The sequence below is a fragment of the Euleptes europaea genome, chromosome 9 (assembly GCF_029931775.1).
Source record: "Euleptes europaea isolate rEulEur1 chromosome 9, rEulEur1.hap1, whole genome shotgun sequence".
NCBI lineage: Eukaryota > Metazoa > Chordata > Lepidosauria > Squamata > Sphaerodactylidae > Euleptes > Euleptes europaea.
This window is the reverse complement of record NC_079320.1, coordinates 4842262-4860311: the sequence shown is the minus strand read 5'-3', so window position 1 is coordinate 4860311 and position 18050 is coordinate 4842262. Positions and strand designations below refer to the sequence as shown.

Sequence of the window (18050 nt, the reverse complement as noted above, 5' to 3'; positions counted from 1 at the left end):
CTTCCACAAAGCTGCTCAGAGTTAGCATCGATGATTCTCCCTTCCCTATTTCTTCCTCACAACAGCCCTGAGAGGTAGGTTGACTGGCTCCAAGCCAACCAGCAAGTTCCGCAGCAGGGTGAGGATTTGAACCCAGGTCTCCCAGGTCCTCATACGATACTCTGACAACAACACTGCCTGCATTTCCATAACGGAGCTCACCCTGTGAGAAAGTCTTCATTAAAGATCTTATAACTTTGGTTAGACTCTTCCCTGGGTTGGAGGAGGAGGAGGAGGAAGAGACGAAGAGTTGGTTTTTATATGCCGACTTTCTCTACCACGGCTTACAATCACCTTCCCTTCCTCTCCCCACAACAGACACCCTGTGAGGTAGGTGGGGTGAGAGAGCTCTGAGAGAGCTGTGACTAGCCCAAGGTCACCCAGCTGGCTTCATGTGGAGGAGTGGGGAATCAAACCCAGTTCACCAGATTAGCCTCCGCTGCTCATGTGGAGGAGCGGGGAATCAAACCTGGCTCTTCAGGTTAGAGTCCACTGCTCTTATACCATAGGCACTGCTCCTAAATTTCCACGGATTTCCAAACCAGAGTTGGCAACCCTATATGAGATGGTTATCTTATGGACAGGGAATGCGGGCAGAAAGGTACCAGCTGGATATTAGGGGGAAATATTTTACAGTAAGAGTTATTTGACAGTGGAATCGGCTGCCTAGGGAGGTGATGAGCTCCCCTCCCCTACTGGCAGCCTTTAAGCAGAGGCTGGACAAGCACTTGTCAGGGATGCTCTAGGCTGATCCTGCATTGAGCAGGGCCTATATGGCCCCTTCCAATTCTATGGTTGTTCATGCATGGGTGTTTTCACTCACGTTCACCCCCACCCCCATCTGTCTTGGTTGTTCCTTGGAGTTATGCATGAGTTTTCCAACTATTAGAGATGACCTCATCCAGCCCTCCCAAATCCTGTGACTTCCCGTCCCTCTGTTAACCCGATTCTTCCCTCTCCCCTGGGCTCAGCCCAGATGAAATCCCTCTGCATAAGGTAAAGTGGGGGACATGCAAGCTTGGTTTCTCTCACAGCCATTTACGAAGCAGTATGTAAAGAGGCGGGGATTCAAATGCTTCCTGCTGCCTTGGAGCTCTTTTTGAGCAGAAGAAAGGCTTTTTAAAACTGAGGCTTGAATTTTTCCCCCTACCCTCCTTTCAGATTGCTCTGTTTTTTTGTTCTTAAAATGCTTTTTTAATGCAGCAATTGGGTTTGGGGGGGGGATGACTTTTCTCTCACAGTAAGCTCTTCAAAGTAAGCTAATTACAGAGCAACATTTAAAGGGGCGGGGACTTGATTTGAGCTTGGAGACTGCTGGTGCAGAGATTCCCAACAGGAAAGTGTGGGTCCAGCAAGCAGCGAACCTCAGGTAAAACTCCCATGCATAAACGACAATGCCTCTATGTGTGCTAACAACATTCCCCAATGCACCCCCCCAACATCTACACCCCTCTGAAAAGCCCTCCTCTCAAAGACAAAAAAAAAGGCACTTGTAGGTTGCCCTCGAAAGCTTGCTAAGTAACTGGACCAGATTCTCGTCGTGGCGTCTTCTCGGTCGACAATTTATACAAACAAACATCAAGGACGAGGAGAAGGAAGAAGCCCTCTAAGCTAATAACATCAAAGCCCCTTGAGCTCTTTGGATGAAGAGCCCTCTCAATGCTGAGCGCCCTCCTTCATCAGCAAAAGGTCCCTCTGGTCCTGCCTATGCTCTGTGCCCAAGTGTCCGTTGCTAAAGATGAAGTGCGTAGCAGCAGCAGAATATTCTGATGGGCTCTCCCTTCCTGGAGGTCACATGAACACATAAAGCTGCCTTATACTGAATCAGACCTTTGGTCCATCAAAGGCAGTATTGTCTACTCAGACCGGCAGCGGCTCTCCAGGGTCTCAGGCAGAGGTCTTTCACATCACCTACTTGCCTGGTCCCTTTAACTGGAGATGCCGGGGATTGAACCTGGGTCCTTCTGCCTGCCAAGCAGATGCTCTACCACCGAGCCACAGCAGAGGACAAAAAGGCCATCTCTTGGGAACGTTCTAGTTTAAGATTCCCCTGCACCTGGTAGGGGAGATTTCACTAGATCAGGGGGTCCCCAACATGGCACCTGTGGGCACTGTGGCGCCTGCCAACACCTTTTCTGGTGCCCACCAATTGTTCTTAGGAAGAGGGTGGGGCCAGGTAGGGCTTTTGCCCAGCAAGGCTTCTGACTGACGAGCAGAGATTTTTAAATTATTATTATTTTATTTTCAAAAGAATAAAGGAAAGAACATAAAAGAAAAGGGATAGGAGGGAAACTGGGTATTACATAGTGCTTGAAAAATATTTTATCTACCTTTCAATTATTTAGCAAAAGAGAGACAGAAATACCCACACACACACACACACTGGGTGGGAATATCCCATTTTAACCTCTAACATTCTGAAGTGTGATATATTTATTGGCTATTATTGTATTTCTGTTAAACTAAACAAGGGCTGTTTAGCTTGGAAAGAAGGCAGTTAAGGGGAGACATGATAGAGGTCTGTAAAATTATGCCCAGTATAGAGAGAGTGGACAGGGAGAAGCTTTTCTCCCTCTCTCGTAATACCAGTACGCGGGGTCATCTGCTGAAGCTGGAGGGTGAGAGATTCAAAACACATAAAAGGAAGTATATTTTCACACAACACATAGTTAAATTGTGGAACTCCCTGCCCCAGGATGTGGTGCTGGCTGCCAACTTGGAAGGCTTTAAGAGTGGAGTGGACATGTTCATGGAGGAGAAGGCTATTCATGGCTACTAGTAAAAATGGATACTACTCATGATGCATACCTGTTCTCTCCAGAGGAGCATGCCTATTATTTTGGGTGCTGTGGAGCACAGGCAGGTGAATGCTGCAGCAGTCGTCTTGTTTGTGGCTTCCTAGAGGCACCTGGTTGGCCACTGTGTGAACAGACTGGTGGACTTGATGGGCCTTGGTCTGATCCAGCAGGGCCTTTCTTATGTTCTTACCTTTAAAATTACAGTTTAATATCATCCATATTCAACTCCTTGTAACTTATACTGTTTTCACATAAGCATAATAAAGCCTCCAATTTAGAGAAAATTCTTCTCCGGGTCTTTTGATTGCCCGGGCAGGTTTCTTAAAATGTCCTTACGCAAGACTAACTAATCAACTACAAGGAAAACAGACTGAAGAGCACCAACAGAAATGGCAGCAAGGTTGATAGTGTTTTTGTTTCAGACATGATTTTAATATATTAACATTACCCTGAAAAGTACCGATTTTGAGTTATAGTTAAATATGGAAGAATAGTAAAAGATATGTAGTAGAGCCTGATGAGTATATGAAATAGTATATGAAGTAGTATAACTTGATGGGCTTTAGACAGTCAATAGTTTATAAAATGTGTCATGCTGTAATCTAGAATGATTTATAAGAATGAAATACTTGATTTAAATGTAAAGTTTTGTTCCAAACTGTAGAAGGGTTACAAGGTATGCAAACCAGGTAACTTTACCCGTTACGATTCTTTCCTTTACCCCTATTTCCCCTTTCAATTCTGTACCCTAAAAAACCAATAAAAATTAAAAAAAAAATGTCCTTAAGCAGAGTTACCTGGCATTCCTAGCAAACGTGAGATCCCGCTGCTACTATTCACTGAAAACCCTCTCATTTGCAGGGCCAGAGGGCAAAACGGGGCCTCGGGGAGTGGAAGAACAGGAAAAACAGAAGCTTCTGGCAACCAGAGACAGAAGAAAACGTAGCCCCCGTCCCTCTTTGAGGCACCCCCAGAACCGTCCCTGTCTCATCACATAGACAGATGAGTCTGTTCTCTTGCACACGTCCAGCCATCAAAGAACTGTCAAGCGCCAGGGGTGGGTGGGTTGGCCGGTGACATTTTGCAGACCTGAGCGGGGGCACCACACAGTCAGAGAAACGGACCGGCAGAAACTCTCCTTGCAGGGGGGAGGCGCGTTCTGGACCCCACTTCTGCAGCAGCCCTAAAATAGTAAACCCCAAAAGGACCCCTAGCATTAGTTGCATGATGAAGTAGAAGACGCAGAAGAAGAAGAGTTGGTTTTTATATACGACTTTCTCTACCACTTAATGGAGATTCAAATCGGCTTACAATCACCTTCCCCTCCCCACAGCAGACACCCCTGTGAGGTAGGTGAGGCTGAGAGAGCTGTGACTAGCCCAAGGTCACCCATCTGGCTTCATGGGGAGGAGTGGGGGGAGAAAATCCAGTTCACCAGATTAGACTCCGCCGCTCATGTGGAGGAGTGGGGAATCAAACCCGGTTCTCCAGATCAGACTCCACCGCTCCAAACCACCATTCTTAACCACCACAACACACTGGGTCTCAGGATGCACCTGTGGCTTTTAGCAAGAGGGTCATTTCTTTATTAAAGCATTTATAGCCTGCCTTTCCACTTGGTTCAAGGTGGCTTTTGATCAATATTTAAAATATCCTGAGCAAAAACCACAGATATAATGTGTGTTAAGCGCCGTGAAGTTGCTTCCAACTCGTGGCAACCCTATGAATCAATGTCCTCCAAAACGTCCTATCCTTAACAGCCTTGCTCAGGTTGTGCAAACTGAGGGCCGTGGCGTTCTTTATAGTCAATCCATCTCTTGTTGGGTCTTGGTTGGATAAAATAGCAAGCCCCAAATTCCACCCCCCTGAAATGATGCCTGCCAACTGAAACTCCCCCAAAGCCCTGGCAAACAGGAAGGCCTTGCAGCGCCTCCTGAAGGCCTCCAAGGAGGGGGGACCCCCCCGGCTCAACTCTTCAGGGAGACCATTTCACAGAGCCAGGGCCACGATGGAAAAGGGCTGGGGTTTGGTGATGCCAGACGGGCCATCCTAAGCCGTGGGACAGCCAACAGATAGAATCACAGAATCGTAGAGTTGGAAGGGACCACCAGGGTCATCTAGTCCAACCCCCTGCACAATGCAGGAAATTCACAACTACCTCCCCCCCACAACCCCAGTAACCCCCCTAATCCATGCCCAGAAGATGGCCAAGATGCCCTCCCTCTCATCAACTGCCTAAGGTCATAGAATCAGCCTTGCTGACAGGTGGCCATCTACCCTCTGCTTAAAAACCTCCAGGGAAAGAGAGCTCACCACCTCCCGAGGAAGCCTGTTCCACTGAGGAACCGCTCTTACTGTTAGAAAGTTCTTCTTAATGTCTAGACGGAAACTCTTTTGATTTAATTTCAGCCCGTTGGTTCTGTTTTGACCTTCTGAAGACCACAGTTGGCGCCCCAGGGACATATGGAAGGAGACAGTCCTTTGCATAAGGAGTCCTGAGGTTTGAAGCTGGCATAAATCACGGGAAGCGGCCTGTCTGGGCACATCATGCAGACACCCCAGTCTTTGCTGAACCAGGTGCACAGGACACTCATGGACATGCTGTCCATAGTCATGATAACAGATGACAGGGGCTGTATATGCTCCACACCAGGGATACCCAACCTTTTTGAACCCGCGGGCAAATTTGGAACTTTGACATGGCATGGTGGGCGCAGCAACAAAATGTATGCCACAAGAGCCACAAAATGACTGCCACAGCCTAACTTCAGTAACTCAGTGCAGATCCTTGAGTTGTGGTGGCTTTAAAAAACCAGCACAGCCAACCAAATCTCCAATAGTCAATCCGAAGCCACGCTAAGAAAAAGCCTTACCTGGCCCCGCCCACTTCCTAAAACCACCTTTAGAAAAGGTGTCGGTGGGCATCATGGTGCCGACGGGCACCTGCTCCACAAAATAGTTTCCCGTTGTCCAACTTTCTAGCCTGCCTCACCTGTAAGTTGGTAACCAGCAAGCAATAGCATGTCTTTTTCCAGCATGATTCAGCCTTGAAAAGTCGAACTCCCCTGTCCGCTGGCGCCTCCACAATAACCATAAGTGTGAAGCGGAAAACTGGGGAACCTTATTATATCCTGGCAGACAACGTAGTTGTTCGTCACACTCAAAACCTGAGAGGCCTTGCTGAGGAGTTATTTAATATTAACTTTCTTTGTTTTCTGTCTGGTCACCGTCAGGCGAGCTCTGCCAACTGTATCTCCAAAAGGACATCGCGGAGCTGGAAAAAGTCCAGAAGAGGGCAACCAAGATGATGGAGGGCTTGGAGCACCTGCCCCAAGAGGAAGGGCTGAAGAGTCTGGGACTTTTCCATTCAGAAAAGAGACGTCTCAGGGGGGGCATGATAGAGGTTAATAAAATTATGCACGGGGTGAAGAGAGTTTACAAGGAGAACACATGAACACATGAAGCTGCCTTACACTGAACCAGACCCCCCTTGGTCCATCAAAGTGAGTATCGTCTACTCAGACCGGCAGCAGCTCTCCAGGGTCTCAGGCAGAGGTCTTTCACATCACCTACCTGCCTGGTCCCTTTAACTGGAGATGCCGGGGATTGAACCTGGGACCTTCTGCATGCCAAGCAGAGGCTCTACCACTGAGCCACGGCCCTCACCCCCTAAACTTTTTTTTAGAACTTTTATCCCTCTCCCCAAACTTCAGGGCATCCAATGAGGCTGATGGGCAGTAGATTCAGGACGGACAAAAGGAAATACTTCTTTACACAGCGAGTGATTAAAATGTGGAATTCGCTGCCGGAGGGTGAGGTGATGGCCACAGGCATAGACAGCTTTAAAAGGGGATTAGACAGATTCATCGAGGATGGGCTTATCAGTGGCTACTAGCCATGGTGACTAAAGGGAACCTCCACATTCAGAGGCAGCAAACCTCTAAATCCTAGTGCCAGCAGGCAACATAATGGGGAAGGCCTCAGCTTCTATGTCCTGTTGTTGGCCCTTCCAAGGAACTGTTTGGCCGCTGTGTGAGACAGGATGCTGGACTAAATGGACCAGGGGTCTGATCCAGCAGGGCTCTTCTGATGTTCTTATCAAGGGAAGGCCTCTCTGCCCTGTTGCTGGACCTCCAGAGCAACTAGCTGACACCGTGTGAGATAGGGTGCTGGTCTAGATGGACCAGGGGTCTGATCCAGCAGGGCTCTTCTTATGTTCGTATAACATGCAGAAAATGTGCACATGCGTCCCAATCAATCCCCCCCGCCCCATGATTTAAACAGCCAGTCATCAAGTTTACCCTGGCAGACCTAGAGTCTTGGCAGACTAGAAAGTTATGCGCTGCCCAAAGAAAAGGCAAATGTTCCAAACATGCACAAAACTTGGAGACTAAGACAGTCAACCCCAACTATTCACATGTTCTTGCAAAAAGGGTTGATAACGCCAAAACTCCCTCTTTGGGGGATCTGCCAGCACCGCTTGTGAAAACGCCTGCCTGAACACAGGGTGCATATGCTCTCTCTCCCTCCCTCCCTGACTTCACTGATGGCAAGTTGACAGCATTGGCCAACTAAACCTGATCAGCTGGATAACAAAACAGATCTTGATTGGTTAGAACTTCCATATAGCTGATGTAGGAAGAGGCAGGAGAAGCCAAGAAAAGAGCAAATCACCCAAAATAGGATTTTCTTTTCTACCCTTACACATAAAGCACATGAAGCTGCCTTCTACTGAACCAGACCCTCGGCCCATCAAAGTCAGTCTTGTCTACTCAGACTGGCAGCGGCTCCCCAGGGTCTCAGCCAGAAGGTCTTTCACATCACCTACCTGCCTGGTCCCTTTAACTGGTGATGCTGAGGATTGAACCTGGGACCTTCTGCATGCCAAGCGGATGCTCTGCCACTGAGCCACGGCCCCTTTCCTTCCCAAGATTCTACAAAAGGAGAACCACTCGGAGCCCAGATTAACGATAAATGAATTTCACAGTGGCCTAAAAGGAATTTTCATAAATGGCAAGAACAATATTCATAGAATCATAGAGCTGGAAGGGACCACCAGGGTCATCTAGTCCAACCCCCTTGCACAATGCAGGAAATTCACAACTACCTCCCCCCCCCGACAGTGACCCCTACTCCATGACCAGAAGATGGCCAAGATGCCCTCCCCCTCATGAACTGCGTAAGGTCACAGAATCAGCATTGCTGACAGATGGCCATCTAGCCTCTGCTTAAAAACCTCCAGGGAAGGAGAGCTCACCACCTCCTGAGGAAGCCTGTTCCACTGAGGAACCGCTCTAACTCTTAGAAAATTCTTCCTAATGTCTAGACGGAAATTCTTTTGATTTAATTTCAAATTCGAATGGCTTGTGCTTGTCAACTAAAGGAAATGTGCCGTGATCCAAACTTCTGTTACTCTTTCAAATCGCTGTCCTGCTGTCGACAACGTACAAACGCTTGAAGCGATAAACCAGGAGATGAAAACGTGCGCTGCGAGCATCAACTCCATGATAAATTTCTATCTGAGCAAACCCCCAGCAGCTGGGGATGAGTGAGTCATTTTGTAAGAGCATGAGGGTAGGGGCATTTTAATTTTAATTTTTCCCTATTGCAAATTAACGCTAGGTTTATCTGAACTTCAGCCTTTGGGGCGCATATGCTCCCATGCAAATCGTCCCAGACAAATGTTCTCTTGGAACCAGTCTATGAGATTTGGAATTTAACATATTTTCCAGGTAATTCATCTTGCATTTGGGAGCACGAAAACTCAAACACGGCTCTTGTGAGGAGGAGATTGGGACCAATCAAGTTAACTGGACTCTCTCCTATATACCTGTCAGGGCCTCTTTGCATATGGCTTTTTACTGTGGGTTTGCGCTTTGAAAGCTAGAGTGCCCTGAATAGTATACCTCAAGACACAGGTCTACACCCTCTGGTTTTATAGCCAAATATGGTTCGGTACTCTGGTTGCCAGTCGCCAAGCAACTGGCAGGAGGGCTGTGGGTGGGCATGGGGGGCCACAATGCCATCTGTGGTGTCACGTCACTTCTGCATAAAAAACAGAAGTGGCATAGGTAGCTCTAGGAATTGCCAGGGTGTAGTTTTACCATAAAGTTTCTGACAATTCCTAGAGCTACCCCATGTTGCTGCTGTTTCTTTTTTTAACCAGAAGCGAGACGATCCTGCAGCATTTTTAAAAAATTTCTCCCGGCTGTATCAGGCAACAGGAACTGGGAGTGGGGGATACCCCGCCCCGATCAGGGTCTTGGCAGTCCTACTTGGTACAGAACCTAATATGGATCTTGACAAAAGAAAGTGGAATCTTTAAAGTTAAGGGATGCTGGAGAGGCAGGCGGGATGCTAGAACAACCAGGATGTGAAGGGAATGGTAGGAAAAGATTTTCATGGCACTAAAAGGCTTCTTAGAGATAAGAACCAAGACAAGCTCTGCTGGATCAGACCAAGGCCTGTCAAGTCCAGCAGTCTGTTCACACAGTGGCCAACCAGGTGCCTCCAGGAAGTCCACAAGCAAGATGACTGCAGCAGCACCATCCAGCCTATGTTCCACACCACCTAATATTATGGACATGCTCCTTTGATCCTGGAGAGAATAGGTATCCATCATGACTAGTGTCCATTTTGACTACTAGCAGCTATGGATAGCCATTATCTCATAAGAACGTAAGACAGGCCATGCTGGATCAGATCAAGATCCATCAAGTCCAGCAGTCTGTTCACACAGCGGCCAACCAGGGGCCTCTAGGAAGCCCACAAGAAAGACGACTGCAGCAGCATTTATCCTGCTTGTGTTCCACAGCACCTCATATAATCCTCTGATCCTGCAGAGAATAAGTATGGCATCATGACTGGTATCCATTTCGACTAGTAGCCAAGGATAGCCGTCTCCTCCATGAACATGTCCACTCCCCTCTTGAAGCCTTCCACGTTTGCAGCCATCGCCACACCCTGGGGCAGGGAGTTCCACAATTTTACAACGTCACTGTCACACAGTGACAATCCTTGCGCTATAGCGGCAGCTGCTGCCAAAGCAAGGCTTTTACAAATCTGCACCGCCAATCAGATCTCCAACTGCTAATCAGAAGCCTCGCGGCGCATGAGCCCCTCTTGCGCCGCCCACTGTCTGAAAACACTTGGCAGGCACGAGCAAAGGTGCCAGCAGGCACCATGTTGGGGACCCCTTCTCTAAGGGCTCTCTTTTGCGGAAAGAGAGCCAAGAAGGGAGAAGCACGCAACCCTGGTCCAAACGGAAGGCGGTGCATTTCTCGCCGGTCGCCAGCTGCAAACGGGCCGTCTTCTGAGCGCCCTCCCGACACGTTACGTTTTCATCGGCGAGACAGGAGGTACACATTTGCTTGCTTCTAAAAGCAGCACGGGAAACAGCCCTAGACAAACAGGGGGGGTGGGGAATCTTCAAGCAAGGTGCACGCAGGCTCTATTCATTCCGGCTGGGTGTTTTCTCTGGAGCCAAACAATGGCATTCAGAAAGGCAAGAATTTCCAAATAGCCCAGAGGCATATAATGGCACAATCGATCACGTAAACAGAAAAAAGCAAACACTCTGGCATGGCGGGAGCACAATAAGTTGCCCCCGCGCTCCTTCCCGCCCCCGCTCCAGTCCCTATATAGTGAGAAGCTAAATTTAGTTACTGCGAGCCTGGGCATACACCCCCTGGGGCTTTCCCCTCCCGTGGTTAATATGCATATATTCCCCAAAGAAAGTATTTCATGTTCAGAAAGGAAAACAAATACTTCGACGCACGGTAAGAAAAATTTAATTGGTATGTTTGACAGATATTTCAAAAGAAATGCAGACAGTCTTTATGGGGGGGGGGGGACACACAGCAGCCGTCGTGATGAGAGAATCAGAAATTATTTTCTTTTCCTAGAGGCGACCCCCGTTCTGGGGACAGTGGAACAAATGGAACCCACTGACAGGTACCATAAGAACATAAGAAAAGCCATGATGGATCAGACCAAGGCCCATCAAGTCCAGCAGTCTGTTCACACAGTAGCCAACCAGGGGCCTCTAGGCAGCCCACAAGCAAGACGGCTGCAGCAGCATTATCCCACCTGTGTTCCAAAGCACCTTATATAAATAGGCATGCTCCTCTGATCCTGGAGAGAATAGGTATGCATCATGACTAGTATCCATTTTGACCAGTAGCCATGGATAGCCCTCTCCTCCATGAACATGCCCACTCCCCTCTGAAAGCCTTCCAAGTTGGCAGCCGTCACCACATCCTGGGGCAGGGAGTTCCACAATTTAACATTGGGAGCCCTGAAGTGGGAGATCGCTAACTAAAGGGTCGCTTCTGGATTCCTTCATCCTATACATATCCTATATCTGAAGAAGTGAGCTGCGGCTCACGAAAGCTCATATCCTGCCAGAAATGTTGTTAGTCTTTCAGGTGCTACTGGACTCTTGCTCTTTTATACTGCTATACTCACACGATTCAGATGCTACTGGACTCTTGCTCTTTTATACTGCTATACTCACATGATTCAGATATGGTCTCCTTTTGCCAATAATCCAGAGCTAGCACGGTATAGGGGTTAGAATGTTGGACCAGGATCTGGGAGAACCAGGTTCGAATCCCCACTCTGCCATGGAAGCTTGCTGGGTGACTTTGGGTCGGTTGTACACTGTCAGCCTAACCTACCTGACAGGGTTGTTGTGAGGATAAAATGGAGGACCGGAGAATGATGCCAACCACCCCATGGGAGAGACAGGTGGGGTATAAATAAAATAAATAATAAACAATTATAATAATCCCCCAATGTCAGCATTCCCACTCATTTCTTGCTCGCCTCCATGAGACTTGCCTGGGCACTTGCTGTTATGTGGATGCTAACCCCTATCAAGTAGTACCCTCTGTCTGGGAGTATTACTTGTTAATGATTTCTAACACAATAAACAGTTGAAGCCTAAGTTGTATATAATTTGGAACTCTCCCTTGTGAATTAGCAACTTGCATATGGGTAATTTCATTTAAAGAGATACGTGTTAGAAATCATTAACAAGTAATACTCCCATACAGAGGGTACTACTTGACAGAGGTTTGTTACCGGACATTTTAGTACCTTCATTCCCCTTTAGGATTATTGGGTTATTTGGATGCTGCCAACAGACATACACGTGGAAATTATTTTAATTTCCCGGTAACGTTCCAGTGGTCTTACCCCTTGTGCTTTGGGGCTGGGTTTCTCTGTTGACACAAAACTCTGCCATTCTACGCCTTATTGAGTATACGCTACGCCGAGACAGTTTCAAATAAAAACCCCAAACAAGGCCGCTTTAGGAGACAGCTGTGCTACAAGCAATTCCTGTTTCCAAAACAGGGCTTTGAAAAGGGCACAACTGATGCCTATCTGACGATTGACGGTTTTTGAAAAGCGCACAAACTGTTCCGGTTAAGTTCTACAGTTTCAGAGGCGAACTCAGTTTCCTCGGCTGGTACAAATCGACGTCCGAAGAGCTGAACGCCGGGAACAGCGCAGCAGGAGAACGCGTGAGCTGGCAGGAGGCGGCACTGTCCCCTGCCGCGCGCTCTGCCTCATTGGCCCTGCGCACAAATTATACAGATCTCCACCTCACCGGTTTAGGGAGGGGACGCTACTGTCCCAATGCCAGCATGAGCTGTTGCTGTCCTTCTTTCATCTCCATTAAGTTAGTAAACAGTCCTGTCTTCTAGACTCGTTCCACCTGGCCAAGCTGGCTGATCCTCAGCTCTGGAACCTCCAGCATAGACTTCTGCAACATGCCCTACGAGGGGCTGCCCTTGTAGACAACTCAGAAGCTGCGTGCAAAAGGGAGACCCACGCCTGCTTCTTCCTGTATCAAGCCACGCACCGTTTATGGCCCTCACACCAATTCCTGCCCTCAGTTGCCAAATTCAGCCTTGGTTCACTCTTGACACAATTTGATCACAGCCTCTAAGCTACGGAGTAGTCTTCTGAAGTCGTCCTGGAAGGTACCCCTGCAAAACGGCTCGCGAAACCGTTTCGACTGAAGGGTGCGTGCCCTAAGTTAGGTCAGAAATTGTTTGTTCCCTTAATAATTGTTTTAAGCCAGTGTGGTGCAGTGGTGAAGAACGGTGGTTTGGAGCGGTGGACTCTGATCTGGAGAACCGGGTTTGATTCCCCACTCCTTCACATGAGCGGCAGAGGCTAATCTGGTGAACTGGATTTGTTTCCCCACTCCTCCACATGAAGCCAGCTGGGTGACCTTGGGCTAGTCACAGCTCTCTTAGAGCTCTCTCAGCCCCACCTACCTCACAGGTTGTCTGTGGTGGGGAGGGAAGGTAAGGTGATTGTAAGCCGGTTTGATTCTCCCTTAAGTGGTAGAGAAAGTTGGCATATAAAACCAACTCCTCCTCTTCCTCCCCCTCTTCTTCTTTATCAGCCTGTGCTTTTGGGAACTTTACCAGCTGCACGGGCTCCAGCTAGAGTATTGGATCAGATTCAAGATGCTGGTTATGACCTTTAAAGCCTTACACCATCTGGGACCTTCATACCTGTGGGACCGCATCTCCTGGTGTTTCCCTAGAGGACTGTTCGAACATGTTACAATCTAGGGAGCACCATCGGACCTTTTTTGGTACTGTTTAGGGATTTTTATTGGGCGGTTTTAATTGTGGCTTTAAATGTTTTATTCCATATTAACAGATGGCCATCTGTCAGCAATGCTGATTCTGTGACCTTAGTCAGATCATGAGAGGGAGGGCATCTTGGCCATCTTTTGGAAATGGAGTAGGGGTCGCTGGGGAGTGTAGGGGGGAGGTAGTAGTGAATTTCCTACATTGTGCAGGGGGTTGGACTAGATGACCCTGGCGGTCCCTTCCAACTCTATGACTCTATAATATATTTAAATATTATGTGAGCCGCTCAGAGCCTGGCCGTTGGGTGGGGAGGACGGGGTATAAATAAAATTAAATAAATAAATAATAAAAATAACAGGCTCTGCAGTGTGTGATTCTTTGCAATGTCTTCAAAATCAAATCAGAGTTCTACAAAAACACAAAGGAAAAACATAAAAAGTAAAATTCTCCATGCATCCGGCCGTGTGCTATCTTTTGAACTTGCATTCATCTGGCCCCTGTGGCTACGGCTTTGGAAACCAGCCAGTTCACCTATGCACGAGGAAGAAAGGGTAACGCACACAGGGTTCTACTCCTTAAGACACCCCCATGGTGATCTTAGATCATGCTATCAATTCCTCTTTAGGAGCATGACGACAAACTGTGCAGGGGCCTACGCAACATGCGTGGCTCTCTTGGGCAAAAACGGGAACCCACAGTGCAAACTGTTCCTGGCACGTGAAAAGCCCTGCGTGAAAGACCGGGAAGCTGAGCCTCCGGCACTCTTACCTGTGACATTCTGTTGTACATCCAAGTTGACATTCACAAAGAACCTGATGCTGTCCCCAGATACGATCGAGGAATTGACCGTGTCGAAGAGTTCCTCCCCGCCTCCTTCTTCCTTGTTCTCACAGCCATCGTCCGTATCGCATTTAAGGTAACCTGCAACGAGAAAGAGAGGCTGGGTTATTGTCTGCGCCCCGAGACGCCAAAGCAAAAGGCCGAACAAAAGCCCTGCCTTATCGAGTGGGGCTTTTTCCGCAGGCAGAGCCGAATGGGTGCTTTGTTCTCTGTCGGGCCCCGTTCTTCCCCGCGAAGGTTCTCAAGATTACCTTTTGAGTGAGTAAAACGAATCTTGGGCTGAAGGGAGCTGGGGGAAGAAGAAAATGCTGGCACAGAAGATTAGCAGCTGAGAAGAGAATCCTGCCTTCCCTGCTTATCCTTTTAATTCGAGCTATTGGGGATTAATTCTGGGGCTTATTAGGCATATACTCTGGACCCAAAGAACACCATCCAGGGCTGCTAAGAGCTGTCTCCCTCACCTCTGAAACCCAACCTTAACATAACATAAGGACGGCCCTGCTGAATCAGACCAAGCCCCATCAAGTCCAGCAGTTTGTTCACAGAGTGGCCAACCAGGTGCCTCTACGAAACCCACAAACAAGACAAATGTAGCAGCATTATCCTGCCTTGGTTCCACAGCACCTAATATAACAGGCGTGCTCCTCTGATCCTGGAAAGAATAGGTATGCATCATGACTGGTATCCATTTTGACTAGTAGCTATGGATAGCCCTCTCCTCCATGAACATGTCCACTCCCCTCTTAAAGCCTTCCAAGTTGGCTGCCATCCCCACATCCTGGGGCAGGGAGTTCCACAGTTTAAAAATGTGTTGTGTGAAGGAACACTTCCTTTTATCAGTCTTGAATCTCTCACCCTCCAGCTTCAGCAGATGACCCCACATTCTGGTATTATGAGAGAGGAAGAAAGGCTTCTCCCACTCTCTCCATACTATGCATAATTTTATAGACCTCTATCATGTCTCCCGTTAACCACCTTCTTTCCAAGCTAAACAGCCCTAAGCATTTTAACCACTCCTCACAGGGCAGTTGCTCTAGTTCCCTGAACATTTTGGTTGCTTACAGATCATTTTGAAACAAGGCAGAAGAGCCCTCTTGGATCAGACCAGTGAGGATCCACCTGGTCCAGCATCCTGTCTCACACAGTGGCCGACTTCCTCTGGAGGTCCAACAACAGGGCATAGAGGCCGAGGCCTTCCCTGATGTTGCCTCCTGGCACTGGGATTCAAAGGTTGACTGCCTCTGAACATGGAGGTTCCCTTAAGTCATCACATCTAATAGCCACTAATAGATCTGTCCTCCATGAATCACATGTCTTTCTCAGGTCCACGGGCCCCAGGATGTCCAGGGCAACTGGATTTCCATCCCACACATGCACACATGAAGCTTCCTTGCACTGAATCGGACCCTGGATCCATCAAGGTCAGCACTGTCTACTCTGACCGGCAGCAGCTCTCCAGGTTCTCAGGCAGAGGGTCTTTCACATCACCTACTACCTGGTCCTTTTAGCTGGAGACGCCTGGGATTGAACCTGGGGCCTTCTGCATGCCAAGCAGAGGCTCTTCTACTGAGTCACAGCTCCTCCCATCTGTTCCCCAATTTGAAGAGGGGCATGGCTCAGTAGAACATCTCTTTGGTATGCAGAAGGTCCCAGGTTCAATCCCCACATCTCCAGTTAGTAGGTGATGTGAAAGACCCTGCCTGAGACCCTGGAGAGCTGCTGACAGTCTGAGTAGACAATACTGACCTTGTTGAACCGAAGGTCTGATTCAGTATAAGGCAGCTTCATATGAGGGGCTGTGGCTCAGTGGTAGGGTATCTGCTCTGCATGCAGAACGTCCCAGGTTTAATCCCCAGTTGAAAGGACCAGGCAGTAGGTGATGCGAAAGACCTCAGTTTGAGACCCTGGAGAACAGCTGCCAGTCTGAGTAGACAAGACCGACCTTGATGGACCAAAGCTCTGATTCAGTGTAAGGCAGTTTCATGCATTCATGTGTGTGTTCACTCGGATGCCTACAATGCAATCCTGAGGTTATTCTATGGTTTTGAACGTAACGAGACAGGCAGTCGGGTGCAGAAGGAACGCTGCCGGATTATATGGGAAGATTCCAGTTCAAATCTCCGCTCTGGAGCAAGGTGACCTTCAGAGTCTCTGCCCCGTGGCCCAGCTGGCATTGCTGGCAGACGGGTAAGAATGTGGGTTATCCTGATTCCGGAGGATTGGGGTGGGGAGGGCAAAGAAACCTGAACTGGCAGCTTGACAACAGGCACTGGTCCTCAAAAGAAGAGGGACACAGACAGGCAGCAAAATACAATTAAGGAGACAATACCATCTTCTAAATTTGGAAAGCCAGCATGGTGAAGTGGTTAAGAGCAGTGGTAAGGAATGGTGGGCTTTGTTCTGGAGAACCGGGTTTGATTCCCCACTCCTCCTTATGAACGGTGGAGGCTAATCTGGTGAACTGGGTTTGTTTTCCCACCCCTGCACAGGAAGCCTGCTGGGTGACCTTGGGCTAGTCACAGGTCTCGTGGAGCTCTCTCGGCCCCACCTGCTTCAAAGGGTGTCTGTTGTGGGGAGAGGAAGGGAAGGTGATTGTAAGCTGGTTTGATTCTCCCTCAAGTGGTAGAGAAAGTCGGAACATAAAAACCAACTCTTCTTCTTAATATAACCAGGAACACACAAACGCTCAAAAAACATTTGGCTGATGAAGACATGGTCAGCGATACTTCTAAGCGTTATTTTGCGGGGTGCAGAGTGCTAATGAGGGGCAAGAGAGTCCGATTTCCATCCTTGGGAAAAGGAAACTTTGCTCAACTTCAAAATCGATCGCTTGCTTCTGGCGTGTTCAGATAAAAAAATCTGGCAGTAGGTGATATGAAAAACCTCTAGCGGAAATCCTGGAGAGCTGCTGCCAGTCTAAGTAGACAGTCCTGACTTTGATGGACCAACGGCCTGGTTCCGTATAAGGCAGCCTCATGCATTCATGTGCTTAAGACACATTTGCTCGTCTGTTTACGATCAGAAGGAGTTGGAGTCTGGGGATCCTTCTGGTGTCCTTGAATTGCGTCCTTTGTCCGCAACCACACAGGCAAGAATGTTTTTGCAGAATGATGAATTTGTTGCAGCCAAATGACTGACACTTGCAGCTCCCCACCAATGGCATCTGGTCCCCCCCCCCCAACACACACACACACACACACAAACTCACAACACAGAGACCCAAAGTGAAAGCTCATTCATTTTGCAGCAATACAAACTGCAGTCACACAGTTAGGAGATAGTTTCAGAGGGTTGGTCTGCAGTCGAACAGGAGGAAGAAGACGAGGAAGAGGAAGAAGAAAAAGAGGAAGAAGAGGAAGAAGAAGACTTGGTTTTTATATGCCGACTTTCTTTACCACTTAAGGAAGAATCAAACTGGCTTACAATCACCTTTCCTTCCCCTCCCCACAAAAGACACCCCGTGAGGTAGGTGGGGCTGAGAGAGCTCTAAGAGAGCTGTGACTAGCCCAAGGTCACCCAGCTGGCTTCATGTGTAGGAGTGGGGAAACCAACCCGGTTCACCAGATTAGCCTCCGCCGCTCATGTGGAGGAGTGGGGAATTGAGCCCGTTTCTCCAGATCAGAGTCCACCGCTGCTAACCACCACTCTTAACCACTACACCATGCTAGATTCGAGTCCAGGAGCACCTTAGAGACCTATAAATTTGGGGGGTGAGCTCTGGGGAGTCAAAGCCCCCTTTCATCAGATCTTTGCTGGT

The 18050-nt window shown here is 48.4% G+C and overlaps 1 protein-coding gene across 1 annotated transcript in view; it reads right to left on the bottom strand.

Annotated features, from left to right (window-relative positions):
* Window positions 1–18050, bottom strand: part of SLC4A11 (solute carrier family 4 member 11) — a 152251-nt gene that overhangs the window by 74042 nt on the left and 60159 nt on the right. The window contains exon 3 of the mRNA XM_056855771.1: window positions 14222–14374. Within this exon, the coding sequence (XP_056711749.1) occupies window positions 14222–14374 (153 nt within the window). The remainder of the gene's footprint in view (window positions 1–14221; window positions 14375–18050) is intronic.